The sequence below is a fragment of the Gymnogyps californianus genome, chromosome 1 (genome assembly GCF_018139145.2).
Source record: "Gymnogyps californianus isolate 813 chromosome 1, ASM1813914v2, whole genome shotgun sequence".
Lineage (NCBI taxonomy): Eukaryota > Metazoa > Chordata > Aves > Accipitriformes > Cathartidae > Gymnogyps > Gymnogyps californianus.
Window position 1 is genome coordinate 191,053,049 of NC_059471.1, and position 27,598 is coordinate 191,080,646.

General features: G+C 41.6%; 1 protein-coding gene across 1 annotated transcript in view; it reads left to right on the top strand.

Moving 5' to 3' along the window:
• Nucleotides 1-27,598, top strand: part of MET (MET proto-oncogene, receptor tyrosine kinase) — a 73,180-nt gene that overhangs the window by 26,138 nt on the left and 19,444 nt on the right. The window contains exons 3-10 of the mRNA XM_050895752.1: nt 1,007-1,141; nt 2,544-2,717; nt 8,212-8,372; nt 9,570-9,672; nt 9,885-10,021; nt 12,705-12,869; nt 13,738-13,837; nt 22,551-22,769. Of these exons, the coding sequence (XP_050751709.1) occupies nt 1,007-1,141; nt 2,544-2,717; nt 8,212-8,372; nt 9,570-9,672; nt 9,885-10,021; nt 12,705-12,869; nt 13,738-13,837; nt 22,551-22,769 (1,194 nt within the window). The remainder of the gene's footprint in view (nt 1-1,006; nt 1,142-2,543; nt 2,718-8,211; nt 8,373-9,569; nt 9,673-9,884; nt 10,022-12,704; nt 12,870-13,737; nt 13,838-22,550; nt 22,770-27,598) is intronic.

Sequence of the window (27,598 nt, forward strand, 5' to 3'; positions counted from 1 at the left end):
TATGCCTCTGCTTAACAGCCATGACTCATCCCACTGAAGTCAACAAAGTTACAGTAGTAAAGTTAAGCGTGTGTTTGCAGGAATAGGCCCAAATTCTCAGAAGTATTTAGGTAACTCAAGATGCAGAGAGATGACTAGTGGGGGAATTTCATACTGGTGTGACTAATCTCCGTAAGATCTCCTAAGAGAGAGAGAGAGAGAGAGAGAGAGAGAGAGGGCTCTTGCAAAGGGGCTTCAGGACAACTAAATTAGGCTCCTGTTTTGGAGCATCTTCCAAAGAAGCCTCCAGCTCTCCCTGTCGTTTAAGAGGTGCTTGGAGTGCTCTGTCCTGGACACCCGGCTCCCGCAGAAATCAGCAGGAGCCAGACCTCAAGGTGTCCAGCCATGTCTTGCAAGGAGCTTGTCTGCAGCAGTAGCGACTTCACCAACTCTGGGAACTGAGCTCCATGTACTTGTGGCTCTGTAGCACTGCTCACAGCGACGACCTGTGCCTGCCATAGCTTTGCACTCTAATGGCCCCATGTGCATCAAGACCAGATACTGTTGACACAGGGTAAAGTTTACTTTTCAAACTGAAGCACCAAAGTGAAAATAAATGGAAATATCTTTGACTTTTGAAGGCTTGGAGTTTTAAGATTCTTTTAAATAGACGTTGTAGATAAAATTCTTCTTTCTTAAATGTACAGGGCTAAATGACCCATCTTCATTTTTTACGGTTGATTTATGAATACCTGAAATTAAAGGACTAGAAAACATGCAATGACTCCTTCATATTTTAATAAATACAAAGTATTTTGAGGATCCTCCAACAGCCATGATTTTGCTGTGTTAAGTAGATTTTATACCGCTTTAATCAGATCATGATGGAACATTATGCAAAATATTATGCAATGTAATGCAAAGTAATTAATGCAAGCAGAGAAGTGGTAGGAGCATGAGACCGCTGAGCAGCATGCATTTGTGTCACACGCTGCCTGCTGATTCTCCCACTTTCTTTCTTTCTTAGATAGTGGTTTCCCGTTCAGAACCCACAGCTCCACATGTCAGCTTTCAGCTAGACTCCCACCCCGTCTCTCCCCAAGTTGTTGTCGAGAATTCATTAGCAGATGATGGCTATACCCTGGTAGTGACTGGGAAAAAGGTGAGTGGTTCATAATCTAATCCTTCTGTGCACTGTGTAAACCTGCCTTCAGAGCAGCAACTTTCAGTAAGAGCAACTATTCACACTGCTGCTTTATGCTCTGCATCCTCCCAGCCTTGCCATTCCCTTGGGAACACTGGAGGGGCAAGTTTCCTCCAAGATTTTTTTTCCCCTACTAAACAAACTGACAGCCTAATATTGAGAAATGTTTAAATAATGTAAGAGCTGTGATATAAACCAACAAAAGCCAGGAAATGCAAATTTTAAGGCTGAAACCCTGTCCTTAATTCAAGGGCTTGCAAAGAAAAAGCACACAATGGCTTAAGAAAAGAATGGTGCTCACAGTTTCCCGGCTTTTGTTGGTTTGTGTCATAATATTGTAACTTTTCAAGGAGAGCTGTGTGTGCAAGAGTTACGTGGGTGTGTTTAAAATTGGGAGTCAGTGTTCATAGCAAGGTTTGAAAATTACTTTAGCATGTGGTCTACAAAGGGTTAATAAAAGATGATGAGCTGTCATAAATATGCTATTGTCGTAAGTAGATATGCATTGTAGAATAGGTTTAAAACATCAGCAGATAATATTACAGATAATCCTAAACCATAATCGTAAGCAATAATTTGACCCCTTGAGTTCTATAAGAATTTAGAGAAATACATCAGCCATTAGTAAAGATGGTTATTAATCATTTACTAGAAATGTATGAGATATTTGTAAAAGTAATCTTCAAGAAAATGTCCGAAATAAGTTTAAGTTACTGAAGTGTAAAGAAGTATGATGTACTTATATAGTAATGTCGTTATATACTGATTTTAATATTTTTACTAAAAATAATTCTTATATATTTAGAGTGACTATTATCATAACTATCCTGATATTTTAGATAATATAAATTTTAATTCATATTTTAGGTATAGCATAGGTTTTTTGATGATGGGTGTTAAAAACCAAGTACATGGGCAGTCACATGCTGTAAGCGTGTCACAGATACTAATACAGCCTCGCCAAAGTTGAAATAGCCGTCGTGCCTATTTTTACAAATGTATGAACTAAGACATACTGAGATAGACTGTTTTTTCCAAGAACTGGTGCAGAATTGGGAGGAGCACACTGCTGTTTTCTTTTTCCATCAGCAAAAAATGCTATCTTGCTGTAAACACCAGATGCTAGTAGTAACTGTATATAACATTAAGATGCCTTTAGGGTTTCTCCCAAGCGAATTTAAAATCATGTCAGTTAAATTACTTATAAGATCCTATAATTACTGAGCTAAAGAGAAGTTGAACCGCGGCTTGCACATCTGAAATCTGAGTAGCACCACAGCGCATTGCATAAACAGAGACTCTCCTTGCCACTTAGTGTATGGATTAAAAGGATCTGTGCATCATGTCTTTCCATCGACAGATAACGAAGATCCCGCTGAAGGGGCCGGGCTGCCATCACTTCAGGTCCTGCAGCCAGTGCCTACTGGCGCCTCCCTTCATGCAGTGTGGCTGGTGCAGCCAGCAGTGCCTCAGGTCTTCCGAGTGCCCCGGCGGCACCTGGACCCACGAGACCTGCTTGCCTAGGGTTTATGAGGTAAAACGGTGGATTTCTCATATTTATCTCTGAGGGAAGAACGCGGTCTGCACTCTGCGGACATTTTCTGTTTATTTTTATGCAGTTATGATAAATGAAGTGTCTGCTCTCCTTGACTTCCCCTTGGCCTCAGTGTCCATAAAGCCTCTGGCTGGATGCAGGTACTCCCCCTGAATGCTGCGGGCTCAGGTGCTAACGGTGGACAGGTCTGTCTGATCATCCTGGCTTGCCATGGGAGAGCCTCATGGTGGGGAAACAACATGGGTCTGAGCCTGCCTGGCAGGAGTCTGACGGGAGAGGGCGGTCACAAAAAGGAGCACCCTTCCTCTCAGACCCCTCTCAAAGGGAGGAGGTGGAGGAAAGCACTTCCCGCCCACAGCTGCCACAGCCTGACCCAGCGCAGGAGGTCTCCGGCCCCCGCTCCTCATCCATCCCCACGCTGGCTCCAGTGCTGGAGGAAAAGGTGGTGTTTCCCTGTGGGGAGAAGTCCCTCTCTCCCCTACCTAAGCTCTGCGACACCACCCTGAGGGACACGGTCTTTCCTAACATGCCTCCCTGGCTCCTTGTTCCCATGGGTCCGCTCACCACCGAGGCGGACGAGCCTGTAGCTGCACCCCTCCCCGGGACAGGGGACAGTCGGAGGCTGCTGCCAGCCAGCCAAAGCCCATCAAGGGTGTGCGAGAACGAAACCGCATGGACGAGCAGAGAGCCGCACTGGCACGTTCCTGTTTTAATTTAGCTATGGTTAATGCAGGATTCGTACTGGCCGGCTGTACATGTAACTGGATCATCCCGTGTGAAGTGTGACATAGCTGTGAAGGCGGAGGTTTATAGGGCAGTTAACGGACTAGAAAACTGAGGGAAGGACAAGCATAACACTTTCTGGTAGCACTTATACCCATTTACTTTTGTTAGTGCATTTGAACTACACTGTGTACTTAAAAATACATTTTCCTTTATGGGCATACAGCTTATAAACGGAGGTGAAAATTTGACATGCTAAACTATCAGAGAGAAAGAGAGACAAAAGGGTTTTTTAAATAAATAATGTATTTCTTTCAACCAGGCAGATAATTTCATGTACAACAACTTTTTAAAGAGTAGATGGGCAAAACTGCTAATAATCTAGAAACAAATCTAGAAATACATGTTTACAGGGTTTTTTTTCTTTTCTATGTTCACCTTTCAGATACAAAATTTAGGACTAACACAGGCAAAATTCAATGAACAAATAATGAAGCATGATAGGAACCAAACCCAAAATGGATGGAAAGGGGGAGGGAGGGGATGTTTTCCTTGCCTTCTATTGCCATTTACCTTTTGGGCAAAGGAGATGTAAAAAACTTGCTAATGCAGACTGTGAATAGTTTACTTTCCCTTTATACAAGAACACATTTATTTCAAAAAGGCTGTATTAGATGATCAAATAGTCCTTTCTGGCCTTAGTTTGTATGAGACTGTGAATCACCAAATCAAAGGGATACACTGAGAATTTGTCCTGATACATTTTTTTATACCTCTGCAGGCCCAAGCTACTCAACTGTCCTGCACAGCTTGTTTTGTCTTTCCTAGAGCTCAAGCACAAGTAGCATCTCTTAATGTTTTTTTCTTGGCAAAACTTTCCAGCAGTGGCTGTATATTGCCATGCCTCCAAAAAGATTTCTAAGGCTCTGAACTGCTTAGTTTCTGATTTTCAGGGGTGCTGAGCTCACATAGCCTTCTTTAATTTCAATTATGAGTGTGTGCACTCAGCAGTTTTAAGAACCAAGCACCTGGAGCCCATGCAGAGATGCTTAGACCGAGAGGTGCGTCCCTGAGGCCACCTCTGTAGTCCCTATGAAGTCGCTGGGAGGACTCATCCAGGGGAGCACGCCTTGGACGTGGGGCGGTGGGAGCAGGCGTGGGGCTGGCCAGGTGCTCCCCTTCCCCATGTGGCTCAGCCCTGCCTGCTCAGCACAAGCCCAGTCTACCCCTGTAATGAATATGGATCTGTGGCACTGATGGATCTTAAAGTGAATCTCGAATTACAGCGTGCCCATGTTGGTAGAAGTTGCTTCTAGAAGGCTTGTAAGGAAAAAAATGCAGCTGAGTACTTAAATCCCTTTGGATTGCTAGCTGTTAAGACAGATTTCGTGCTCTACTGGACCATGACATTTAACATGATTACTGAAAAAAATATAAAACAGATTATTCATCATCTTCTGATCTGTCTTTAAACCCATATGCATAAAATACGAGAAACAAGCTTGTTTTGTTCCTAACAAACAGAGGATGACCTGCTTTGCATAGTATCTGAAATTCAGTCCGAACACCCCCCTAATATTTTGCGGCTTTCAGAGGGACAGATTACTTGAGAAATGTCATACGATCGCTTTAACCTGAGGGGAACAGAGAGCTTCTCCGAGGGTCTGGTCCAGTGGACATTAGCTAGCTAAGTCTTCAACAAAGTTTTCCCAGGTTATTACACAGAGTGGTGCGCAATGGAAAAAAAAAAAAAAAAAGATTTTCCTCTCAGGAGGGATGGCAGAGAAGAAACCCAGCATTTTCCCGTGGAGTCCTGCAGATCCTTTGTCTCTCTGCCCTGCTTAAAGCACTTTTTCTTGGAGCCATGGGTGGCAGCGAGCAGCCCCGCACCCCAGCCCTGCGGGGAGCCCAAGAGCTCCAACTCTGCCCGGGCGTCCCCTCTGCTACAGACAGCGCAGCAGGGCTGGCACAGGGACACGTCCCCACCACAGCCCAGCTCCCACCCCGCACCCCAGTACCGTACCCCACTCCTCCACCACATCCACTGCCTCTGCCAAGAACGAGGTGTGTTTTGTCAGCCTGGACAAGCGGTGCTAGAGGAAAGCCGGGGGACTCGAGGGAGTCTCCTCGGAGATCACTTGGTGCTGGAACAAATTGCAGGCATCTGCGTGCGGTGTTCAGGTCGCGCTGAAAGGTGAACGGCGTAAAAGAAGAAATAAATTGGTCTCCCTTTTGATTCTTTGTTGTGGTTAAAAACCTGACGTGGTTTGTTGTTGTTTTTAAAGTGAGTCATTTTAGCTGGCTGTTGTCTCAGACGTATCAAGAACATCAGGCCTTCTGCTGCCTGTTTAGGTTGGAGGTTTTACTGGAAATTTCACATGTGGCCTGTACATGTTCTTGCCTCTTAATTAAAATGAATGGGCTGTTGAAACTTTAGTAAATAGATACTTTCTTCCAACAATTTATAAAGTATGTGAGTGGATATTAGGATAATGGCTGTCAACATAAACAAAAGGAAAACACAATGCTTTAAATTTTTCCAAAAAGAAAAAGAGAAGTTAAGTTTCTCTCCCTTAACCTGAAGTCCAGAGAGCAGCAGGGACAAGCAGAATGGCAGGCCTTGCAGCAGGACTTGCTCCATGTTATCATCAGTGGCGTTTCCTTGCTATAGAGAACTTTTGAATCCTGAATTTCATAGCATTTATAACTAATTTGGGTTTTACTTACTTTCTGTTACTACCTGCACAATGTAAGCACACAGAAGATGCCTACGTATACCTCAGTTGAAAGTCCAAGAGGTTCACTATTCATTCCTGTCAACTCTCCAAAGAACAAGTCTGGGAAACCACATTTGACTTTCAGAGGTTTCATCGTACAGAACAAACAGAACAAAAATAAAGACATGAATAAAAACACTCTGGGGGAATTTCTGCAGAACTTAAATACAAAAGTTTAAGATTTGGTTTATTTTTTGCTCTCTCCTTAGAGGTCTTGCCTCCTAAACTTGCTGGCAGAATGTAGTAAATACTTCTACTCTCCCTCAATTAAGGCACATGGGCTGCTATCACAAGTCTCTTTTGGCAGATAAGATCGCTAAAAAACAGTTAAGTGCCTTTGGTTTTTATTCTGTGCGGCTTTGTGAAGCCTGATTTTAACACCCTTATTTTGCTAACTTATGGATTACATTTCAAACTCTTCAAATGCCACACGTCAATGCATTATTGTACAAAACATCGAGACATCCTGTACCCCCACAGAGCAATTCCAGTTTCTGCTAGGGTTTTGTTACTCCAAAAATAGATAGTGTGCTGAGATATTAAGTAGAGTGGAAAACTAGGATCTGAAGTCAATCCAGATTTTGAAGGAAAAACCAAAGAAATAAGGGAAAGTTAAACTTGGGAACAGCACAAACTCCACGGGGTACAGTACTGCTCCACGCTCTTAGCTGCAGTGTTGTGTGTCAGGGGCTGTGTGAGCATCACTCCTTTTTTATGGGATTTGTGCAAAAGTACTGTTCCTGCATAGGTTCCCTCTTCTTTGCTCATTGAGAGCTGTTTCAAAGCTCATTAAAATAGGAAAGATTCCCACTGGCTTCAGTGCATTTTAGATCAGACTCTTTGTCTGGTTTCTAATGGGGGCAGTAAATTTCCCTATATAGAATATATGGTATAATTCTTTTGAAGTATTCTTCAGCGGCCCTTCTATCTAGAATAGTTCATTTGTGAGAGTCTTGAAGTATAGCTACAAGAGAGTTGAAAAGAAATGTGCTGTCTTACTGGATTTCCAGATGAAATAATAGCCAAGTATCTCTCAAACACTTTCCTTTCAGCTTGAAAATTAAGTCGAGTCCTTTGAAAGGCACAGCTGTATTGCATTTTAGGGGCAAAACGACTATCACTAAAGCTTTAAGTCTAAGACATTTAGGCGCTATGACCACGAGTATAAATTCAGTCTTTCATTCTCTGTTTTTTGTCCAGTGGTACTGGTATGTTTGCAGAATTATGCAGTATTGTTAAAAGTCCCCATAAACCCTGAACCAATGTCTTTCTGATTTTTTTTTTTTACTGGCAGTACTGACCAGTACTTTTACTGAGTTTTGTAAGACTTCTATAGTGTTCCTACATTTTTCCCACCATTGTTATATTTTACAGGACAATTTACAATATACAGAAAAAAAAGCATTTCCTTTGTAGATTGTCTCTGTGTTTCTGAGGGGTAGTTTATTTTTAACTCAGAATTAGAGGTGACCAAATGTAAAAGATTTAAGGAAAGAATAGCAGAAGTCACGTTAACTTTATCACAGCCAACGCAATATCGGATTATGGTATCTTTGAAGCTACTTCACTCTGAACCTGACTTTCATCAAGCTGACAAAAAATGGTCATTTTGGGGCTCTTTTGTGTTCAACATTCAGCTTCTAAGAAAATAAGTACATTGTATGTTTAACATGCCAGAAATAAGATCTGAAAGAAAAGAACGGTAGGATTTAAAAGACTATTACAATGCACAGCTTGTTCAGTGCCCCTAAACACTATCCTTCAAAGCTTTCTAGTATAGGTTTTGTTATTTATTGCTACTGTCAGAGAAAGCTCATAATGTGACAAATGAAAGGTGAAGAACAATTAAGATGAATGGTAGGACACAGTCTACCAGAAAAAATGCTTTTCTAAAATTATTCCTTTGCACATTCTTTAACTCCATTTGAAGTTCAAGAAAACCTGATGTAACTAACACAATATTTTTTTAACAGATTCTCCCAAGCAGCGCTCCTTTAGAAGGCGGGACAAAACTGACACTGTGTGGATGGGACTTTGGATTCAGCAAAAATAATAGATTTGAATTAAAAAATACAGTAGTCCATATCGGAGGACAAATTTGTGCTCTAGAAGCAAAATCTAGCAACAAAAACAAGTAAGAAACCTAATACATGAATTTGCATTTATACAGATGTTCTTTATGTGGTATGGATTTTTTTACAATATAAACATTCAGTCTATAAGTGTCATCTCTGATTCTGAAATTTCAAACAGGAAAGAATCCCTTGGTTTGATAAGCTCCCCAAGAAAAAAGTGCTCGAAAAGGAGATCAAATAAATCTAGTTAATGCCGATAGCTCATGCAAGCAGCTTTTTCTGGTTTGTCTGCAAAATGCTGTTCAACATCTGTGGGAGCTGGCAAGAACGAAACTATTCAAAGGTTTGAAAAGGGGGCAGGTTCCTTTGGCCAGGATCCTGCTGGGCTCAGTTATGTCACCTCTGTCTTACTGATCTGTGAAGCTGCTGGAGAGAAATGTGAGAAGATGCATGTATTTCGTCATCCAGAGGCTTATGACCCTCAGCTGCACCTCTCCTCCTCCTCCTCAGAAATAAGTATTTGAGACAGTGGGATAATGGCTGAAGTTTAAGACAGAGGTTATTCCGGTTGTTATCTTGAAGAAATAGGAAGTTCAATGAATATCCTCTCTCGGTTCAAAGCATATGACTATCTACTACCAAAGCAATGTGCAAATCATGGCACGGCTTCCCTATTCATATATATAGCAGCACAATGGTCACCCTCCAGAAGTATCGAGCACTGTCCTAACTGCTATTCTGAACAGTCTTAATGCAAACAAAATGATTTAAGGAGACTAGCTCATATATGAGACTGTGTAAATGTAATGTAATACGTTGACACATGCTGCCACAAAAGTTCAAGTTTAATTTTTGGTAATATTTACATTTATAAAACAAACTTGTCTATAAGATGCATTTTTTCTAATCCTGTTGTCTGCCGAAATTTGGCACTAAAGCAGAATTCCAAAAACAACTCAGCCATTGAATGGGAGGTATTTGTTTTCTCTAGCATGCCTCTTTTTTTCTGAAATGTATTTGATATACTAAAATTATTTTCTCTGGCCAAGTATAAACACCACAGTGTTTGTATTTAGTATTAAAGATGACCACAGATCTTTTAGCTGTTATTTCTGAAATGTCCCTGACACGCATAGATTGATGATTTGTTTAGTATGGATCCTCCATTATTATGAGTTTGAAGTGGTTCTATTTTAATACAAAAAATCAAGCCAGAAAGAAAAATGTAATCCCATCTTTCTCCTTGTTTTCCAAAGGCTGGAATGCACAGTTCCTGCTGCAAAAAATCCAAGTTTTAATATATCCAGTAGTATTTCTGTTGGACATGGCAAAACACTATTCAATACATTTTCGTACATGGTAAGCACTATGATTAAAACTTTATTGTCAAAATTAGCTTCAATGTTAACTGGAAGGAGACTCCTCATGAGTCCATCCAATATGGTCATTCTATATTCCTGTTTGCTTTATTATTACTTTATGGAAATGCTAATAAATGTTTTAAGATTCTTCCTCTTCACATTTCGAAAATAATTTAACAATCCATTGCTCTTATTTTTACCCCCCCTTAGAATCCTGTAATAACAAGTATCTCTCCCACCTATGGCCCCAAATCTGGAGGAACGTTGCTAACTGTAGCTGGAAAATACCTAAACAGTGGAAAATCCAGAAGGATTTTTGTTGGTGAGAAACAATGCACCTTGAAAAGGTAATGTACTTACTAAAAAGTGATGACTTTAATATTGAAATGGCTTGATTAAAATGTCTTGGACTAAAAAAAACCACAGATGTGCATTGCTCTCTTCTCCTCGTGTTACATATCAGAGAATTGATACTGCAATAAGCATTCAGTTCTGGATTACATCCTGAGTTTAGGATGTCTGAAAGGTTCCTAGAAGGGACTACAGTTCCCTAAAAGTCTTGTTTATTCTGTAATGCCTTCATTAACCTCATTAAAAGGTTGCACAGAGAAGTAGGAAATCAGCTTCTAACGGACTACAAACTGCCCATTTCCCATCATTTTTGTCACCCCGACTCCCACACACTCAGCCCTCTGTCTTGTATTAGCAAGAGCTGCTGTTCATCCAGCAGCTCCCAGTGAGCGTCCAGTGGGTGCAGGTTACCATTTCCTACTGGTTTGTTCAGTGGAAACCTGACCGGTGTGGGAATGTGTATCCCGCGCAGAGGAGCAGCTATTTCTGTGCTACTATCAGTGAACAGCCTCCAAACCAGAGGCAGCATCAGTTTGGGACTTTTCCTGCTATATATAAAATTGTTCTGAGGATTAAGCCAGAATTTCTTGTGGCTCTGTACTGGATCCAGTAGGAGCTCAGTCAAGAATCTTTGACATGCTCTGTGTGGAAATGCCTTGAATCCCAGCTGAATATGAATGTTAAATACCAAGCACAGATTCTCTGCTGTGGGTGCACAAGTGTTCTGAATTTGGTAGCCATTCTACCATGGCGCAAATCCTGCTTGGTCTTGTTTTCAGGTACAGCAGGGTAGCTCCAGAATTGTTACCTCTGCGGCCAAGGGCAGAATCTGGCCCACTGTGTTCCAGGAACAGGATGTCCAGCAATTCCTCTAAATTTTGAGTCTGTCCTAATGATTATGGAAAGTCGTAGTGGTGAAACATCACACTTGCAGAAAACGTGGGGAAGCATTAGTCTATTAGTTAATGTCAGACTCAAAGTCAGGAGAGCTAAATTTTATTTTTTGCTGCTAAATGATTTATTGTATGCTCTTGATCAAATCAGCTAAGTCTGACTAAATCAAGAAAGGGATTTAGGTATTCAAGTCTGATATTCAATCACTACCAAAATCTTCAGCACTTCTGTTCAGTGGCTACTTAATAGTTTAGGGTGGCATTTATTGATGTCATCATCTCAGCTGGTCAACTAATGGACAAATATATAAACCTTTTGGGAATGATTCATCTGATCCATTTGAGACATCTACTGTGGGGGTGAGATGACAGCCAGCTCAGAAGCAGACATCTGCTTTGGTCAGATGGACCTCTAGGTATCGAACCGTAGTTGGGGCTTATCCAATAAGCATCCCCAGCACCCCTCTTTCTCACCAGCCAAGTTGCCTGGAGACTTCTACACAGGTCTTAGCCAGTTTCTCAGGGCAGGTGTTTCTCTGCCTAAACTGGCAGCTTTCCCCAGTTCTGAGGGCAGCTAGATCAAGGGTTTATTTTTTTCTTTAAAAGATAGAATCATAGAATGCTTTGGGTTGGAAGGGACCTTAAAGATCATCTAGTTCCAACCCCTCTGCCATGGGCAGGGACACCTTCCACTAGATCAAGTTGCTCAAAGCCCCGTCCAACCTGGCCTTGAACACTTCCAGGGAGGGGACACCCACAACTTCTCTGGGCAACCTGTTCCAGTGTCTCACCACCCAGATGGTAAAGATGGTAAAACGCTTCCAGATACATATGTACAAATCACTAACCCCTACAGCACACAGTGAACCTCACCTTCCTGGAAAGCTTCAGAAGTGGCAGCAAATGCCCCTTTTGTCTAATTTGGAGACAATCTCTCACATCCTTTGAGAATGACCTCACTTGGAGGGCTCCTGGATGTGGTTGGGCCCAAATTACTGAAACCACGTGGCAGAGTTACATTTGCTTCTCCACTCAGTTGTCACGCTTGCCTCTGATATGCCCTGGTACCTGCGGCCACACTTCATGTGCTTCAAGCTTCAGGATCCTTCACCCCTCCGCTGCCTGCTCACCCACTGAGCTCAGTGTAGGAGAAGGACTTCCAGAGCCAAGCATGAGAGAGCAAAGGAAAGGTGCATATCACAGAGACTCTGCTGCTGTGCTGAATTCAGCCAGTTCTTCCTGAATTTTCACCTTCTCCTCCCTTCTCCTTGCCCTCTGCCTGCCCCTCAGCAGCACCTGGAGTCAGCAGGTGCCCCCAGGGCAGGACATCTCTGACATGCTGGTACATCCCCCACCAGCGCCTTTTCTTGAGATTTTTAACACAGGGTAAATCCTGTGGATTGGAAAGAGAAAGATTTTGTCCCTTGGTTACAGCAGAACAAGTCATTCTCCTTAAACCCGGAGCGTGCTGTCGTTTTCCAGGCTGGAAGCTGCCTTTGCAGGGTGCAGGGGCTGATGTGGCTGTCGCCAGCACTGGGGAAACACCTTCCAGCAGGCAAGGTGCAGGTCAACCAAATTAAGATGAACCTTGAGTCTAAGCGGTGGTGTTGCTGTTTCTACCTCACGCCGTGCTTATTTGTTGCAATATGGTCATCCAGTGTGGGAATCAATGACTTTTTTTTACAAGCAGATCCTTAGGTGGGGTTAGGGCTCACTAAAGGACAGTGTTTTAAACCGAGTACATGTTTTATAATGCTGACAAGCAAGCCTTTTTCTGTCCTTCCAGCGTATCGGTGAGCACTGTGGAGTGCTACACTCCGGCACAACGAATTCCCCAGGAATATCGTGTAAGGGTGGGAATTGATGAAGCTATTCGAGACGCGAGCAGTCATTTCACATACAGAGAAGACCCCGTTGTTTTAAAAATTCATCCGGCCAAATCTTTTCTTAGGTGAGTAAAAGTTTCTTACAGAAATAAGAAAAGTAATGAATGAAAGAAGAATGGCTACGCTGCGCAGCAATCTATCAAAAGAAATTGCATTTTTATCTCTATCTGCCATGCCAATTGCTTCTATTATGGTGCAGTTGCAGAGGGCAGATCATTTCCTTTCAGAGGTGAAGGAGAAGGGGGAAGGGCACCTCTTTTCTTTATGTGATTTAACTCCTAGCTGCTGCTGAGCGTACCTGTGATGTCCTGCTGAGATACCTACTGTACAGCTAAGTGTGTCTCCTATACTGCGTCTGGACATTACACTGATTAGTGAGGAAAATCATTTACTGTGACAAGTCAGCAGTACTCAGGAGAGCAAATGGATTTTAAAATAGTCTAAATCCAGCGCTACATAAATATTATGAATATATATGTATGGTAGTATGTGTGTGTTTTTAAGTGACACATTTATGGTTTCAGTAGCTCTAATCCAAGCCATCTGCCTCTGCCAAAAAAATGTCAGCAGTAAAAAAGACACCTTTTTCAGCACCACTGAAAGCAATAAGTTAAGTAAGTTAGCAAATGCTAAGTACAGGTATATACTCTCCTTTAAAATGTACACATTTGTTTTATGTCCTGGCATACCACATTTTTTAAAATTATTTTTCTTTTCTTGTATTTGATTAGTTGTTATAGCAAGTGTAAAATTTGTTTCCCAGAAAAATAATCTCACTGCTTAGAGCTATGTATTTGCATTCACCCCATATATCCCTAATTCTGGTTTTATGTTGTCATTTACTCTAAAATATAATTTGTAATTAAGGTTATCATAGCAGATGTATCATTATCCTACTCATCTTTTTTTTTCTTTTTTTTTTTTTTTTCCTAGTGGTGGAAGTACAATCACAGCTCAGGGAATCAACTTGAACTCAGTGTGCTTTCCTCAGATGGTGATTACTGTACCTAAACTGGGAATGAACTTCTCTGTGGTGAGTCAGTCTTGGAGAAGACAAGCTGTTATCTTGTCATCTTCATGTGGTGAATGGCACAGAATTTTCAGTCAAAATACTTTGATTTTTGCCTTGAAACTTCAGGGCTTCCACCGACATTTTGGTGTTTTCTGCACAGACTGTTTCCACTGCATAGGCAAAACTCAACAACAAATTTGAAATTAAGCTGGAGGTAGAACAACAGTTTCCAAGGAACCTCTTCCAAAGAAATAAGGCTTTTAGAGTATCTGATAACAAGATTTTTATATTGCAATTTAACAATGCAAATTCAGTGACTAAACACAGAACAATGCAATACAGGTATGTCAGATTACATGGCAAATTCAAGTGCTACTGTGATAGGTATGAAATATATTCAAATGGTGACTGTGGATATAAAAGGAAGATGGAACAAGTGTCAAAGAAAGAGGAAAAGTAAATATGTAAAATCAAAAGTAAGTATTGTTTTGAAGAATTTCTGATTGCCAAATTACCTGTTGGGGTACATCTTTCCTAACTTATCAACGTTCAGCAACTAAGTTTTAAGAGAGGTTTGGGCCTTTGCAGTTGGGTACCTCTACATGAACAGAGGGTCAGTCAGGGATCTGAGCCTTCTTTTGTTACCTGAGTTGATAATACACAGTGTCTAAATCGAAATAAGGTGTTCAGATATGCCCATGTGATCTACTTTAATTTTTATAAGGCAAAGATGACATTTATTGGCTAGTTGTACTGGAATTGTTTCCTGTAAGCTTTTGCCTACACATTTGTCTTGCACCTTCCACATTTTCTTATCCTGTAAGGTCTCTTTAGCCTAACTGAGGCTAAATTGAGCTACACTCTTTATGACATGCTACATTACTGCTCATATTCTCAGCTTATTTCTAATGATCATCATACACTATTTCCTGTATAGAATTCTAAGTATTAGACCTAGGTTTGCTCAAAGCATTTTAAATGATATGTCTGCAAATTTGCAGTCTTTTATAGCTTCAAGGTCATCATATTCTTCATGATCCTAATTTGTGTAATATTATGAGCGTCGAGACCTGAATTTCAGCTGGATGTAATCGTGGCTTGTAATTTAATAGGTTCAGATTTTAACCTGAAAATCAGTGCCCCTGCAATGAAACATGGTGTTCAATGTTATCAAAAAGACACTTTACCCATGAGTCAGAAAGCAAAACATTTCAGTGAAATCAACCAAACTCAAAATTTATTAGGTTTTGAGTAATGTGGGCATGATTATTTCTAAGTACAAAAGATTTCCAAAGAAAAGTTCATTGCTGAAATCAGCTCTTTAGATTTTGCTTTGTGTGGATTTGAGCAGTCTTTCTTTGGAAGTAAAGATCATTCACTTGCTTTCTCTGTTCCCCTGTGAGAATATGCAATATTGCTTCTCTTCAGGCCCTGATTCTGCATACCTTGCTTGTCAAATATTTGAGATGTCCTCAGAATTTGAACAGATTTGAAAGGATCTGAAGTTTTGAAGAACTAAATCCCCTGTCCAAAAGTGACTGGATACTCCAGGCAATGAACACTGTAGAGTTTACTTGCTCCCCCAAATATCGGGGAGCAGCCTTTCCTTTGAGCAGTGGTTTGCTGCCATCCTGCCTTTTAACCTGCTATTGAAAAAAGACATGGACATAGACAGTCAGAATTATCTCCCTTATTCTTTTTCTTTTCATACATTGCAGTGTGCATGATATTTGCCAACACACAAGAAGAGGCAGGTCTGACCCTCCTTTTCCATAAGGATATCTGTCCCCTACCACTGCTGATCTCTAAGAATCTGCCCCAGCATAAAAGCAGCTGTACACAAGTTAATTCTCCCTGCACAAAGGGTGGAATATAACCTCAAACGGATCATAATCCAAAGTGTTTTATACTTTGACACTGCCCATGCAATATATTTTGCTCTATTGAAATGAAAGGCTTCTGGCACTCGGTGGCTTTCCCTGCCTCTGTGGCAGCCCAGCTCTGCTTGCCATTTATTCTGCCACTAGTCTTTACCTTGAGCTTATATCTCAAGGAAGGATATTGGTTCTCAGGGAGAAGGGGAAGATTTATAAGTGGCAAAACAAGACTGCACTGTGTAACTGAGGAAATTGCTGGCAGAGGATGCCTATGGCTGCAGCCGGTCCCATCCTGCGCTGGAGATTCTGGGCCCTATGCATGAGCGATACGCCAAAAAACCAAACTTTCATCCAGTCATTACAAAAATAAACAACAATGAGGACCTATTTCCAGCAGGGATCCAGAGCACTGCAGTGACCAGCTATCCCATTTATAAAGGAGAAAACCGCTTGTGGTCCTGAATAGACCAAACCCAGACAAACAGTACAATACAAACCAAAATGATCAAGAAGTCCTATAGCTGAGGTTATATATCTTTTTGCTTCCTTAGTTTGGGAGAGGGGAGCTGAGTCATTTTTTTATTGTTATTTAAGCCCTTTTTCTTTTCAGTTTTCTCTCACCAGCCTCTTCCAAGAAGCTGCTTTTGTCAGCATTCAGAAACTCTGGCTCTTGGGAAAACCAAAGCCAGCACTGAAACACATCCCAAAGCATCAAAGGAAAATACAGCTGGGAGGGACCACAAAGACCTAGCCTGGCCTGCTTCCCTGCGGCAGGAGCAAATGTACCCAGACCACTGCCTGACGGATATTTGTCTAGGCTGTTATTAAAGCTCCTTGTGAAAGAAATTTCACAACCTTGCTTAAACAAGCTTTGGACAGAGCTGTTCTACCTGCTTACCTAGTGGTTTGGAAAGACTTCTTTCTAATAATTAACCCAAATCCTAGCTGCTAATTAGCTATCTTCTCGTTTAACCCTCAGCGGACACAAACAACACATTACCAGTCTCTCCTGCTGATTTTACATATTTGCACTACGTTATGATTCAGTCTTTCTCTTTTCCAGTTAAAACAAACCAAACAGCTCCAAATTCTCCTGATAAGTGTTGTTTCCTAGAGCTCTGTTTATTCTTTCTGCCACCTCCCAGACCCTCTCCCATTTGCCTAAAACTGGTGGTGCCCGATTTAAAAGAGGTCTCACCTTTTCCTGTCAGCTGTCTGTCCCCAGACCCTTAATTCAGTCCCTCAGGCTTAATTGTGGCCTAGGGCCCTGATGGAGTTGCAGTGTGAGTGGAGGGTCACTTCTGTAAGCAGCAGGAGCTGTTGGGGATGCTCTGCATCCCAAAGCCTCAGGGAGCAGAGCCAGTTGACGCGCCCTGGGGCGTTTGCTCTTCTCTGCCTGTTTCTTTCCATCCCAGTGGAAGAGATGAGTGGTACAGCTGGTAAAAGAGTTTTTCTGGAACAACTCCCCATAAGAAATGCAGTTTCACTGAGACTGAAAAGTTTCGGGGGCAATATGCCAGCCCCCTATAGAATAAACATTTAAGTTGAGATTTTCAGCTTTCATGTTTGAAGTTCAGTATTTCTGAAACTTTTTCTACTATAAGGCAAAAATGTCTTGCTTCAACTTTATCATTTTCATTTCATATTTATTTAAATTTCCTTAAAATGATTCAATACTGTGTTCACACTAGTTGTGTTTATATTACATTCTATGTTAACACTATCAAAATAATACATTTTGCCTTTTTCGAATTTGGTATTTCAACAAGTGAAAAAAATGTTTTAGAGTTATTGAACCATATGTTTCGATACTTGCAATGTGTTTCTTTTTAATTTCTATTTCATCAGTTCTTTTGACCATTTATTCTGACTAGGAACAAAAAATACGAATTTAGGCAGTGCTGCATAAATATCCCAACAGATAATGCGTAAGAATACACAAGCGCTCTCACTTCTGCTCACACGTCCAGTTCCTGTGTGAGGTGCACAAGGAGGGAAGCAGCTCATTCCTTCCTTTCACTTTGCATTGTGCCTGTAAAAAAGCTTTGCACAGTTTGGAATGGTGTTTGATCAGGAGCCTGTTTACAAAGTAAGTGTCTTCTAACCTCTGCTTTAAGTTGTGCTAGATGATTCTTCTGCTTCTGAAGCACTTGAGGCCAATATTTTCTCTTTGAAAGCCTGTACTTTGCATTGATTCCCCAGTAGGGAACAAGTGGTCATTCGGGGATCCTTTGCTGTAGGATTTTTAATATTCCATCCATTAACTAATTTGGATATATATTCCCACTGCTTAATCTCTTCTAACCATGAATGTCCCAAAATATACAAGGTTGCAAAATTAGGGAGAAGCACCTTTTAATGCATGACCTTCAACAACTGACCCTGTAGCTATGCAAGATCATCTGTTTCCACAGACTTTTAATTATTTCTTCAGTAAGTAGTCTCTTGAATGATATTTAATTTCTTAACTGCTCCCTGCTAGATGCCATTTCCTGCTATATTACAGGAGAATTTTAAAATACCCTAAAGTTCCTTCAATGTTTACAAGTCTGTGAACAATCCATACTCATAGTACTCATCAAAATGCCTAGAATTCACCTGCAAGTGTCTACCTTAGATTTATTAAATAATGATAGAAGAAATTTCCTGGAAACTGTGGATGATGAGCGTGCGATTATTGAAGATACTCCTGACTACCTATCTGAAGACACTCAGGGTTAGATCCTCTATCTGCATTGACTCTGTGGCATAAAGCTGCCACAGAAGCCCAACAAAGAGTTTCCCTCATGAAGGGGAACCATTGGCCTTTCGTTCTGTGCTGAATCTGCATCTCATGCACATCTCCTGCCAAGGAAAGAGTGCAGCAGGGGGTGTCAGGGAAAATCCCATGCTGTGAAATCAGCAGGGTCCCAGGAATGTGGTGCTAGCAGGTACATTGACCATCCCAAACCCAGGGAGGAATTTAGACTCCCAGTCAGTATTGGTCGTGTTGTGCGAAGGGCTGGCTCTCAGACCCAGGAGCAAGAGCGGTTTTACTCTTCCTTCTGGTCCAATGATCTGATAGAGTGGAAGTATCATCTCCCATGCCTTCATCCAAGAAGACAACTAGAATAAAAACGCTACCGATCCATTAGGGCCATTCATGGCACTACCTGAAATGGCAGCAAAAGCCAATGAGTTCTCTGAAAAATCTTCGAGATACCCTGCTTGAGTGTCACTGCTCAGTTTCTCACCTACTTCTCACAGAAAAGCTTTCTGAATGGGCTTTCCTCAAGTCGGACCTGATTTCTCGTCTCTCTCTATTGAGAAATGATCCTTTGGCAAAGATGGTTGGAGAGTCTCCCAGTCTGTCTTTAACCTCATTCATCTTTCATTCCTCACTGGAACTCCAAAAGTTTACTTTTTATGAAAGGACAAATTGGGCCTTTTCTCCCTTCTGACTGCTACAGATCCTGTAATACACGTCCAACTGCTCCTCTCTTATCTGGGTCAGCTGCTGGGAGACCTCTGGAGCTCGGAGATCCTCCCTCATACTTTTCCTGTTGTTCTATCAGATGAAAAAAAATTGAATTGGGCACCGAAGCTCAGATTCTATAGGTCAGGTTTGAATTAATTGCCTCAAGGGTCATATTTTACAAATGAAACAAGAATACATACCTTTAAGTGATGAGTCATATGCATTGTGCAATGGATTGTTATTCCCTTTGGGGTATAGTATTTGCTTATGCTTGTGAAATGCTCCATAATTTTTTCATCTTTTTTTCCTTATTGTCTTCAGATGTAGATTATAGTCACAAGAAGAATGTAGGCTTGGCTTTTAAAGTGAATGTACTTTAAAGCCTAATTGAATAAAAGTTAAAGGTGCTGGGTGATAGGCAGTATCTTAACTGAGAAGGCAATAGATTGAATTAGGGATTTTTTCTTATAGATCCTCAATCCAATATTTCTCGAAAACTAAACCGTCATATTCTTCAATTGCTAAAACCAATTTCAAGGTAAAAATGTCATGTCAAATCATGTACCAATAAGGGCATTGCAAATAAGATTTTTCTTGACCTTACCAATCAGTCACATTGCATCCCCTCCAAAGAGTATTATTAGATTTTTATCATTTTCTGAAAGCTTCCTCTTCAGAGACCAGCCTGATAAAGTAAAGTATCTGATTCTAATAGATAGCCACAAACAAAGTTATGAATACCACCGCTATTCATTTAAGGGACATCACTACTCTACAGTAGATAAAAAGTCTAATGAATTTACATTAATCAAAAATATAATGATTACCTGGGACATATTTCGTTTTATAATTATATATATTTTAGTAATCCTTTTTTAGAATCGACACAATATGATAGATATCTTTACGAATATTCATATATCATAGAAAAGTATGGCTTGATCATCCATTATACTAATGATGCATCTTATTATTACCATACTGATTCAAATGAATTTCTAGATCCATGTGATATAACAAAGCCTGAGATATAGTCAATGGTGTATAACAAGGTATTCAAAAGAGGAAGAAGAGTCTAATACTGTAAGCAAACGGAGCGAAATTCTGCCTTGTCTTGTGTCCCACAGATTACCTTGTTGTCATGGGGGATGCACAAATATTTCTGAATTTGTGCTAGCAATCTAAATGGGCTGTTAGTTACAGGGGTGCAAGTCCCATTAGCATCACTGAGAGCTGCACCAAGTTATTTAACTGAGTGCCGAACTCACAGCTCACAGACATGTAACCTTTGTAGTAGAGCTCTAAAACTCTAGTGCTCAGTTTCAGAGCCTTGAAAATGTTTCCCCTGGCAGATTCAAGATTTCACAATATTATGCACAGAAACATGAATTGCGATAAGAAAAAGTGCTGATTTGTAGATAGCTAATTTAATCCCACTTTTCAAGCTAATGTGAGTATATAACTGATATAGCTTGAACAGTTATGTCACTGATTTGAAACAGCAAAATTACATTGCATTAATTTAGCATATTAGAGACAAATGTAAACTAATTTCACAGCTCCTTCAGGCAGCATTTTATAATGAGAACCAATTTAATTTGAAAAACAAAACAGAAAAATATATATTTTTTTGGCCTTCTCTAGATGTGCAAAGGTATTCAACAGCACTGTTGGTTTTCCAGGGAAATTTCTTGTAGAACAAATGTAAGATTTATGATGACTAGGAGCTAAGCCCAATTCTTCCCGGGGCACATGTCAGCCACTCTATTTATATTTAAAAAAAAAAAAAAAAAGTGTAATCTCTGCTGTCAGGGCACAGTGTACAGGCAACTACTTACAGAAGGTTTATACAGTTGGAAGAGAAATACTTCTGTGGAGCTGAAACAAGTCTGTTTGTGCCAGAAGTCCTTCAACCATATCCATGGTAGGCAGTATGAAAGAGAGGCACAGAGAAGGGAGTACACGATACAATCACAAGCAAGCCACTCTGCAGTTTGCGTGATGCTGCCCAGCACCCACCATGCCTCCTATCGATGCTTGTAGATGTGCTGTTGACATTATAATCAAATTAGCCATGTAGAAACCTTCACAGACAAGAGAGAGAAGTTGACCCTTCTAGAGCACCGTTAATCTAATTAAAGCTGTTGTCTAAAATGGATCAGATGAATCCCACTCTAGGTGAGCCTATTTTCCTCTGTTGACTATAAGGGCAGTTTAGACAACTAACTCCAACGCAGGTGTCTGGGTGCAGGCTGGATGAATCCCATCTGCAAGGATTCATGTTATCCCTGCAAACTGCCTAAACGCCGCTTCAGATCAGGCTGCCTGCAAATCCCCTCTGTCCTTGCTTGCAACACAGCAATCCTTTTAGGAAGGACCTGGGTCCGTCTTGTCTGTCTCACTAGTCCTGTGTCAAGGCGGTATGAGATAGAGGAAAGCACTCTGGCCAGACATTTCACACTGGATCACACCCCCATGGCACAAAGCATGCTCCGGCAGGCCTTCTGGAGTATGGGGGGCACCAGCAGCTTTCCCCCAGTAAGCACCTCCAGAGCAGGCCCTCACGAGGAATAATGGCAGAGGGGCAAGTGTGGCTTCATGCTTGTTGTCAGGCAGCTCCTGCACTGCTGTGAGGGGCAAACATGTCATCCCTGTTGGTCTGAGATACAGTGTGAAGCACGTCCCGCAGTTAACACTCCCAGGAGACCTGTGTACCTAAGCACCAAATGCCGCACGTCTGGGGCCTTACACATACATTTTTAGAAAGAAGATACACTTTGCTGAGCTTTCATGGCCCAGAATCCCACGGTGGCTTTGGCTTTAAAGAGCTTTCTCACAGAGTCCGTAGTGCCTTTCTGGAAACATAGCGACTTAGCTACGCTGTGGGTAAATGGTGCTTTACTTCTGTTTTCCGCTGTTTCAGTCAGATTCATTGGCCCCATTTTTACCTTCTCCTCTGGTCCCTTGCTATTGCTTTGATAGTGAAAAAGGAAGAGAAATCCATGTGGCAGTCACTCTGACATAGGCTGGGTAAGCTGAATTATGGCTGCTCAGTACATCAGGCTAGCCTCCTGATGGTCCTTGGCTTTGGAAATAATTTTCCATTAATTATCTGCAAAATATTTACTTTAAAAGTGCTGTGAACAATCAGGCCAGGAAGCTTGTTTACTTGAACATTTCCTCAACAAGAGTGCAAACACCATTGACATGAAGCTTTTATACTTTTCTCCCAGCTCTAAATAAACACTGTGTAGCACTGATCAGGATTTTGCTTTGGTTAAAGAAGAACAAGACCCCTGGTGTTTATTTTTATATGTGTATTGTTAAAGAACAGTTATGTTCATCAGTGACTTCCTATGCACGTACTTACTGCAATTACCTCTTTCTTTCTTTCTTATAGGCATGTAGCCACCGCTCTAGCTCAGAGATAATCTGCTGTACAACGCCTTCACTGAAAGCCTTCAATCTCCAACCACCCTTTGTAACCAAAGTGTTCTTTATTTTTGATGGTGTCAGCTCTTTGTACTTTGATTTTGATTATGTAAATAATCCTGTATTTAAGCATTTTGAAAAGCCAGTGTTCATCTCAAGAGGCAACCAAAACGTTCTGGAAATTAAGGTAAGAAATGTTGAAATAAGTTTTTCAACTATTTGCAAGCACACATCAGCAGCGTAGCATGGAAAGACATTTTGATGAAATAAAGGCAGCCCCAAGGAAGCAAGGGCAGAGGGAGCAGTGTGTTCGGTACTGCATTCACCCGAGCCCCCAGCTGTCACAACTTTGTCACAACAAAGATGCAGAGCTGAAAACAAAGATATATACCGAGGTGGTTGTTGGCATCCGGTGGGGTAGGAGAGGGGTTTTCCTCGTCCTTGTGGGAGGACCACGCTGCGTCAGCTTCTGATTGCGATGAGCTGCATCACCAGTTCAGGATTAAACATGGCCAGCAGCCCAGAACCTGAAGTGCGTGGCCTGCACGCCAGTCCCGGCTCTTACTGTCACATGGGTTTGTGTCCTTCCTCACAAGAGACGTGGAGTTGCCTTTAGAAAGTGGCCTAGTGGCTTTGGCGCTCTAGAGCTGAGGGAAACTCTGGCCTGTGCACAAATTCACTCATGAGGATCAGTCACCACTGCAGCCTAAATATTTACAGATCCATGAAAAATGAAAAGTTGATGCTGAGTGCCTCTTAAAAGAGCATTGAGAATAGCGTGCACGGCACTGAGAAACATCTCTTAGGAATTTGGGGCCCTCGCAGGCACAGGCTGCTCTCTACTACAGTGCTGCGGAGAAAGTTAAATCCATTTTGTGAGAGTCCGTTTTCCTGAAATCTAGTGCTTTTCTGAGGTAGAGTATCAAATAGAAACAGTATAAATACAGGTATTTCTAATTTACAATGAATGTTTATGAAAATGTATTATTATGTACATATAATTTATATAGAATATCTATCATTTATATAGAATATAATCTATAGAAAATGCTTTAAGGAAAAGAATCAGTCTTAATGCTGGGGTTATCTCTTTGTGTAGCTCCGCCATAGCTCTGTAAGCCAAAACTCTTTTCCCCTATGACAGTCATGAAATCTTGAAGCCCTGAGGTCTTTGACTCCAAGATGGTCCAGTGGGCAAGCTCCTGAGCTGCAGGAAATCAGAGGGAGTTACCTCAGAGCTGGGTTCCAGTCAAACTCTCTTAATATTGATCTGTCTCCACAAAGTGTTTTGGGAAAATTCCAAAGAATAATCAGTCTGATTTTTATTTTTTTTGTTTTGTTTTTCTACTTGGAACTTGTGGCCGTACAATCACCCCTTCCTCAATGCAGAGCAATTCTCCTGTTCAGTTATGAAGAAACACTAGAAAGAGTTCTGGTGTGCGGATCAACAGAGAGCTGGGAATATATAGCTGCTGCATGGCTCAGTGCCTCTGTGCAGTGACAGCAGTGTTTTCCAGTATTTTCCAGGTCATGCATATCAACCAATTCGAAAGAAGACTAATTTGAGAAGAATCATAGAATAACTTAGATTGGAAGGAGCCTCTGCGGGTCTTTGTAGTCTCACCCCCTTGCTCAAAACAGGGCTGTTAAACATTAGGTCAGGTTGCCTATGGCTTTGTCTAGCTGAGTTTTGAAGATCTCCAAGAATGGAGATTTTACAGCTTTAAAAAACCCAGCTCCACTAGCCTTGCATTGTGCATCCTGTGCTTCAGCTCCCTTCCTAGCTCAGTGGCCCTCTGCTGTACTTCATCCAGTTTATCAGTATCTCTCTTATTCTATGGGGTTCAAAATTTGACACAGTTCTCCAGGTGCTTCAGCCTAGGCTTTGCTGCTGCTGAAGTATGTGGTGAGCTGTCATCACTACAATGGCACAAGGACCACAAGTCCTTTCCTGTAGAGTGTCTTTCTACCCTGCTGTCCCTCGCCTGTCCCGGTGCGTGGGGTTATTCCACCCCAGGTGCAGGACTTTGCATCCGTCTTTATTGATTTTATGAGGTTCCTGCTGGCCCACTCCTCCAGCTTGCCACAGTCACTCTGAGCAGTGGTCCTGCCCTCCAGTATCTCAGTCATTTTCCTAAATTTGATGTCATCTGAAAGCACAAGGACAGTGCATTCTGTCCCTTTGTCCAGGTTGTTGATAAAGATTTTAAGCGATATTGGTCCCAGTATCAGCCATTGAGAAATGCCAGTTGTTAGCCTTCTAACCTTTGAGCTGATGGCCAGTGAGTTTTTCACCCACCTTATGGTCCATCCATCCAGTTCGTATCATCCCAATTTGTTTTCAATGCTAGGAGAGACTGTTGCAAACCTTGCTGAAATCAAGGTAAATGTCTAGTGCTCGCCCTTCATCTACTGAACCAGTTATCTTCTCATGGATGGCAATCAGGCTGCTCAGGCAAAATCCACCCTTAGGAACCTATGCTGGCTGTTCCCAATTGTGTTCTTGTCCTTCCTCTGCCTGGAAAAGCTTCCATGAGGACTTGCTCTGTAATCTTCCCAGGGACTGAGGTTAAAAATTAGGTGTTTTTTAACTCTGTTCTTTCTTTTACTCTTGAATCTTTTATTCTCACTTACGGAGAAGTTCCTAGTGCTACTTATTGCTGGGCAGAAGCCATTCAGATGAGAAAGGCTGGCTGAGGACTGTCCCACTGACAACTGACCAGTGTCACAATTTTGTAGCATTGATGTCACCTGTAGTCATGGCACCCAAGGCAGAGGTCTACCTAAGCCTAATGACCTGATTATTTCCTGGCAATCAACTGGAGAATAACATTAGTGAAAGCTGGTCTCCTAGAACAAAGCATGAACAAGCACCAATTTAACATCGTCCTCTAAATAGAATTAGTTATAGTGGGATGCTTCTATCAAAACAGTGAGGCGACTTTCAGAAATTATAGTTGGGAGCCAAAAGATCATTACAAGCCATATTGGCAACACTTTTCCCTTGCCCCGTACCCTCAGTCAAAAATACACACACAGAAGTTTACATGCCTCATGGTCATATTTTGTGCAGTAATTAAGCAAGCTCAGCATGAAATTAAATGGCAGCTTGCTTCAGTGAACAGTCTGTTCTACCAAACCAAAGTTCTTTTATCTTTTTCTTAATTAGTTTCAGAGGGGCGGAGGGAGCTTTTATCGCAAGTTTTTCAATCAAACTAATCTAGTGTGACATATTTGGCTTTCATCAAATGACAGTGGGTACTGATTGAAAGGTTCTGTTTGGTTTCTCCTGATGACCATAAGAAGTTTTTGTAAGAAAATGTTACACACAAGAAAACATTAATTCTTCTATCTAAAACACAGTCAAGGCACTGTGTGCCACGAATGCCAGCCCTTCTTGTCTTCAGTGCCAGCCCTTTTGTCTTCCACATTACCGAGCCTCTCAAGGTCCCACATCATCACTGTCTTCCTCTGCCAAGTATGTGGCTCTTTGAAGTCTCTTAGTGCCCACCATGCCGCAGTCAGAGGGGTCATGGCAAAGTGGCTTGAGGCACTTCTCTGCTTCAACACCATGAAGACACCACTTCAGAAGTGCTCCCATCTCCTGCCAACATGGGAAGCTCTCAGGGCAGGAGAAATTCTGGTGTTTCTCTGTTGGGGATGACCGAAGATCTGAGTCTGCTGAAGAGAACAGAGTCTACTTGCTGCCTCCCGCAGGAGCCACTGACCTAGACCTGCAAGCTGGCCTGCTGACAGCCCGTGTGTCCTAGCTGTGAAAAGAAAACCCAAATAAATAAGGAAAGAAACAGCTTCTTACCTCAGTCTGCCCAGAGGCCTGGCCTGGTCTGGGGTTGTGCTTGTGCACCAAGCCTGTGCGGGGACTCTGTGCGTGCTTCCAGAGGAGGTCTAGGAATGGGCCGCTAGGTGACTAGAGTGTATTTATAAATACAAATCTTCCACTAGAGAAATAAGTAGCACATTTGTCATTTCATGTGACACATCACATCTGAGATCTTGGCTGTCCTCTGGCACATCTGTCCTAAAACTCGGAGGAGGACAAGACTTACTAAATTGCCTACTCTATTCCTAAGCTGGTACAACACATTCTTTATGAGACGATCTTAAGGAACTCTTCTTGTCTATTTATAGGTCACTCTATTTTCAATCTTCTTGCACATTGCATACAAAATTATGTTTCTCTCAATATCTGGTCCAAGACAGTGCAATATGGAAACCCTGGTATTTCTGAGCAAGCTGAAGTGGAAGCTCTGCAGCTGCAGTAACTCCTCATTCTTCCCAAGTCAACCTGCTCTGCTTAGGAACCTCAAAAATTCTTCTGACACCTATCTCAGAATTTCCACGGTTTGTGGTCCTTCTACTGCTTCTAGACTTTCACCCAAATTATTCCTGTCTCTCTAAATTTGTGAGGTAGTTGGTCTATCAGATTGGTTTGTGACAGCTACTCAGTCCAGTAACGAGCTTCTCCAGCTTGCATGCAAGGGCATTGCTCAGCAAGAAGGGGTTAATACACTTTTTAAATAGGAAATACTGTTTCCCAGTTCTCACAGGAGTCAGTTTCCTCCTTTTCCTAAAATCATAGGCAAATTTTGTGGTCCTTAGAAGAGCAAAACTACCACTGAAAGAGTTCTGAAACTATACATTGAGATATTGTATTAAACATATTTGAAACTATAATGTATTAATGGCAATGTAATGGTAATGGTGGTAAGTAAAAAATCCTCTCTTCATCGTAACTAGCTAAGGACCACCTTAGGAAACATCCGTATGATTTCTTTTCCCTTTGGGTAAGCATCAGTTTTGGTGGAGAAAATTCTAAGATTTGGTGTAGAAGAAAAAGAGGCCACTCACCCACCCTCTCCAGGATAATATATTTATCCTGAAGATGGAAGACTCAGATTTGAGGTACATCATTCAAAGGAAAGATTTGAACATGAACGGCTCACAATCTGCAGCAAGTCTCCATACTAATAAGCAATAAGCAGTCAATATCACATG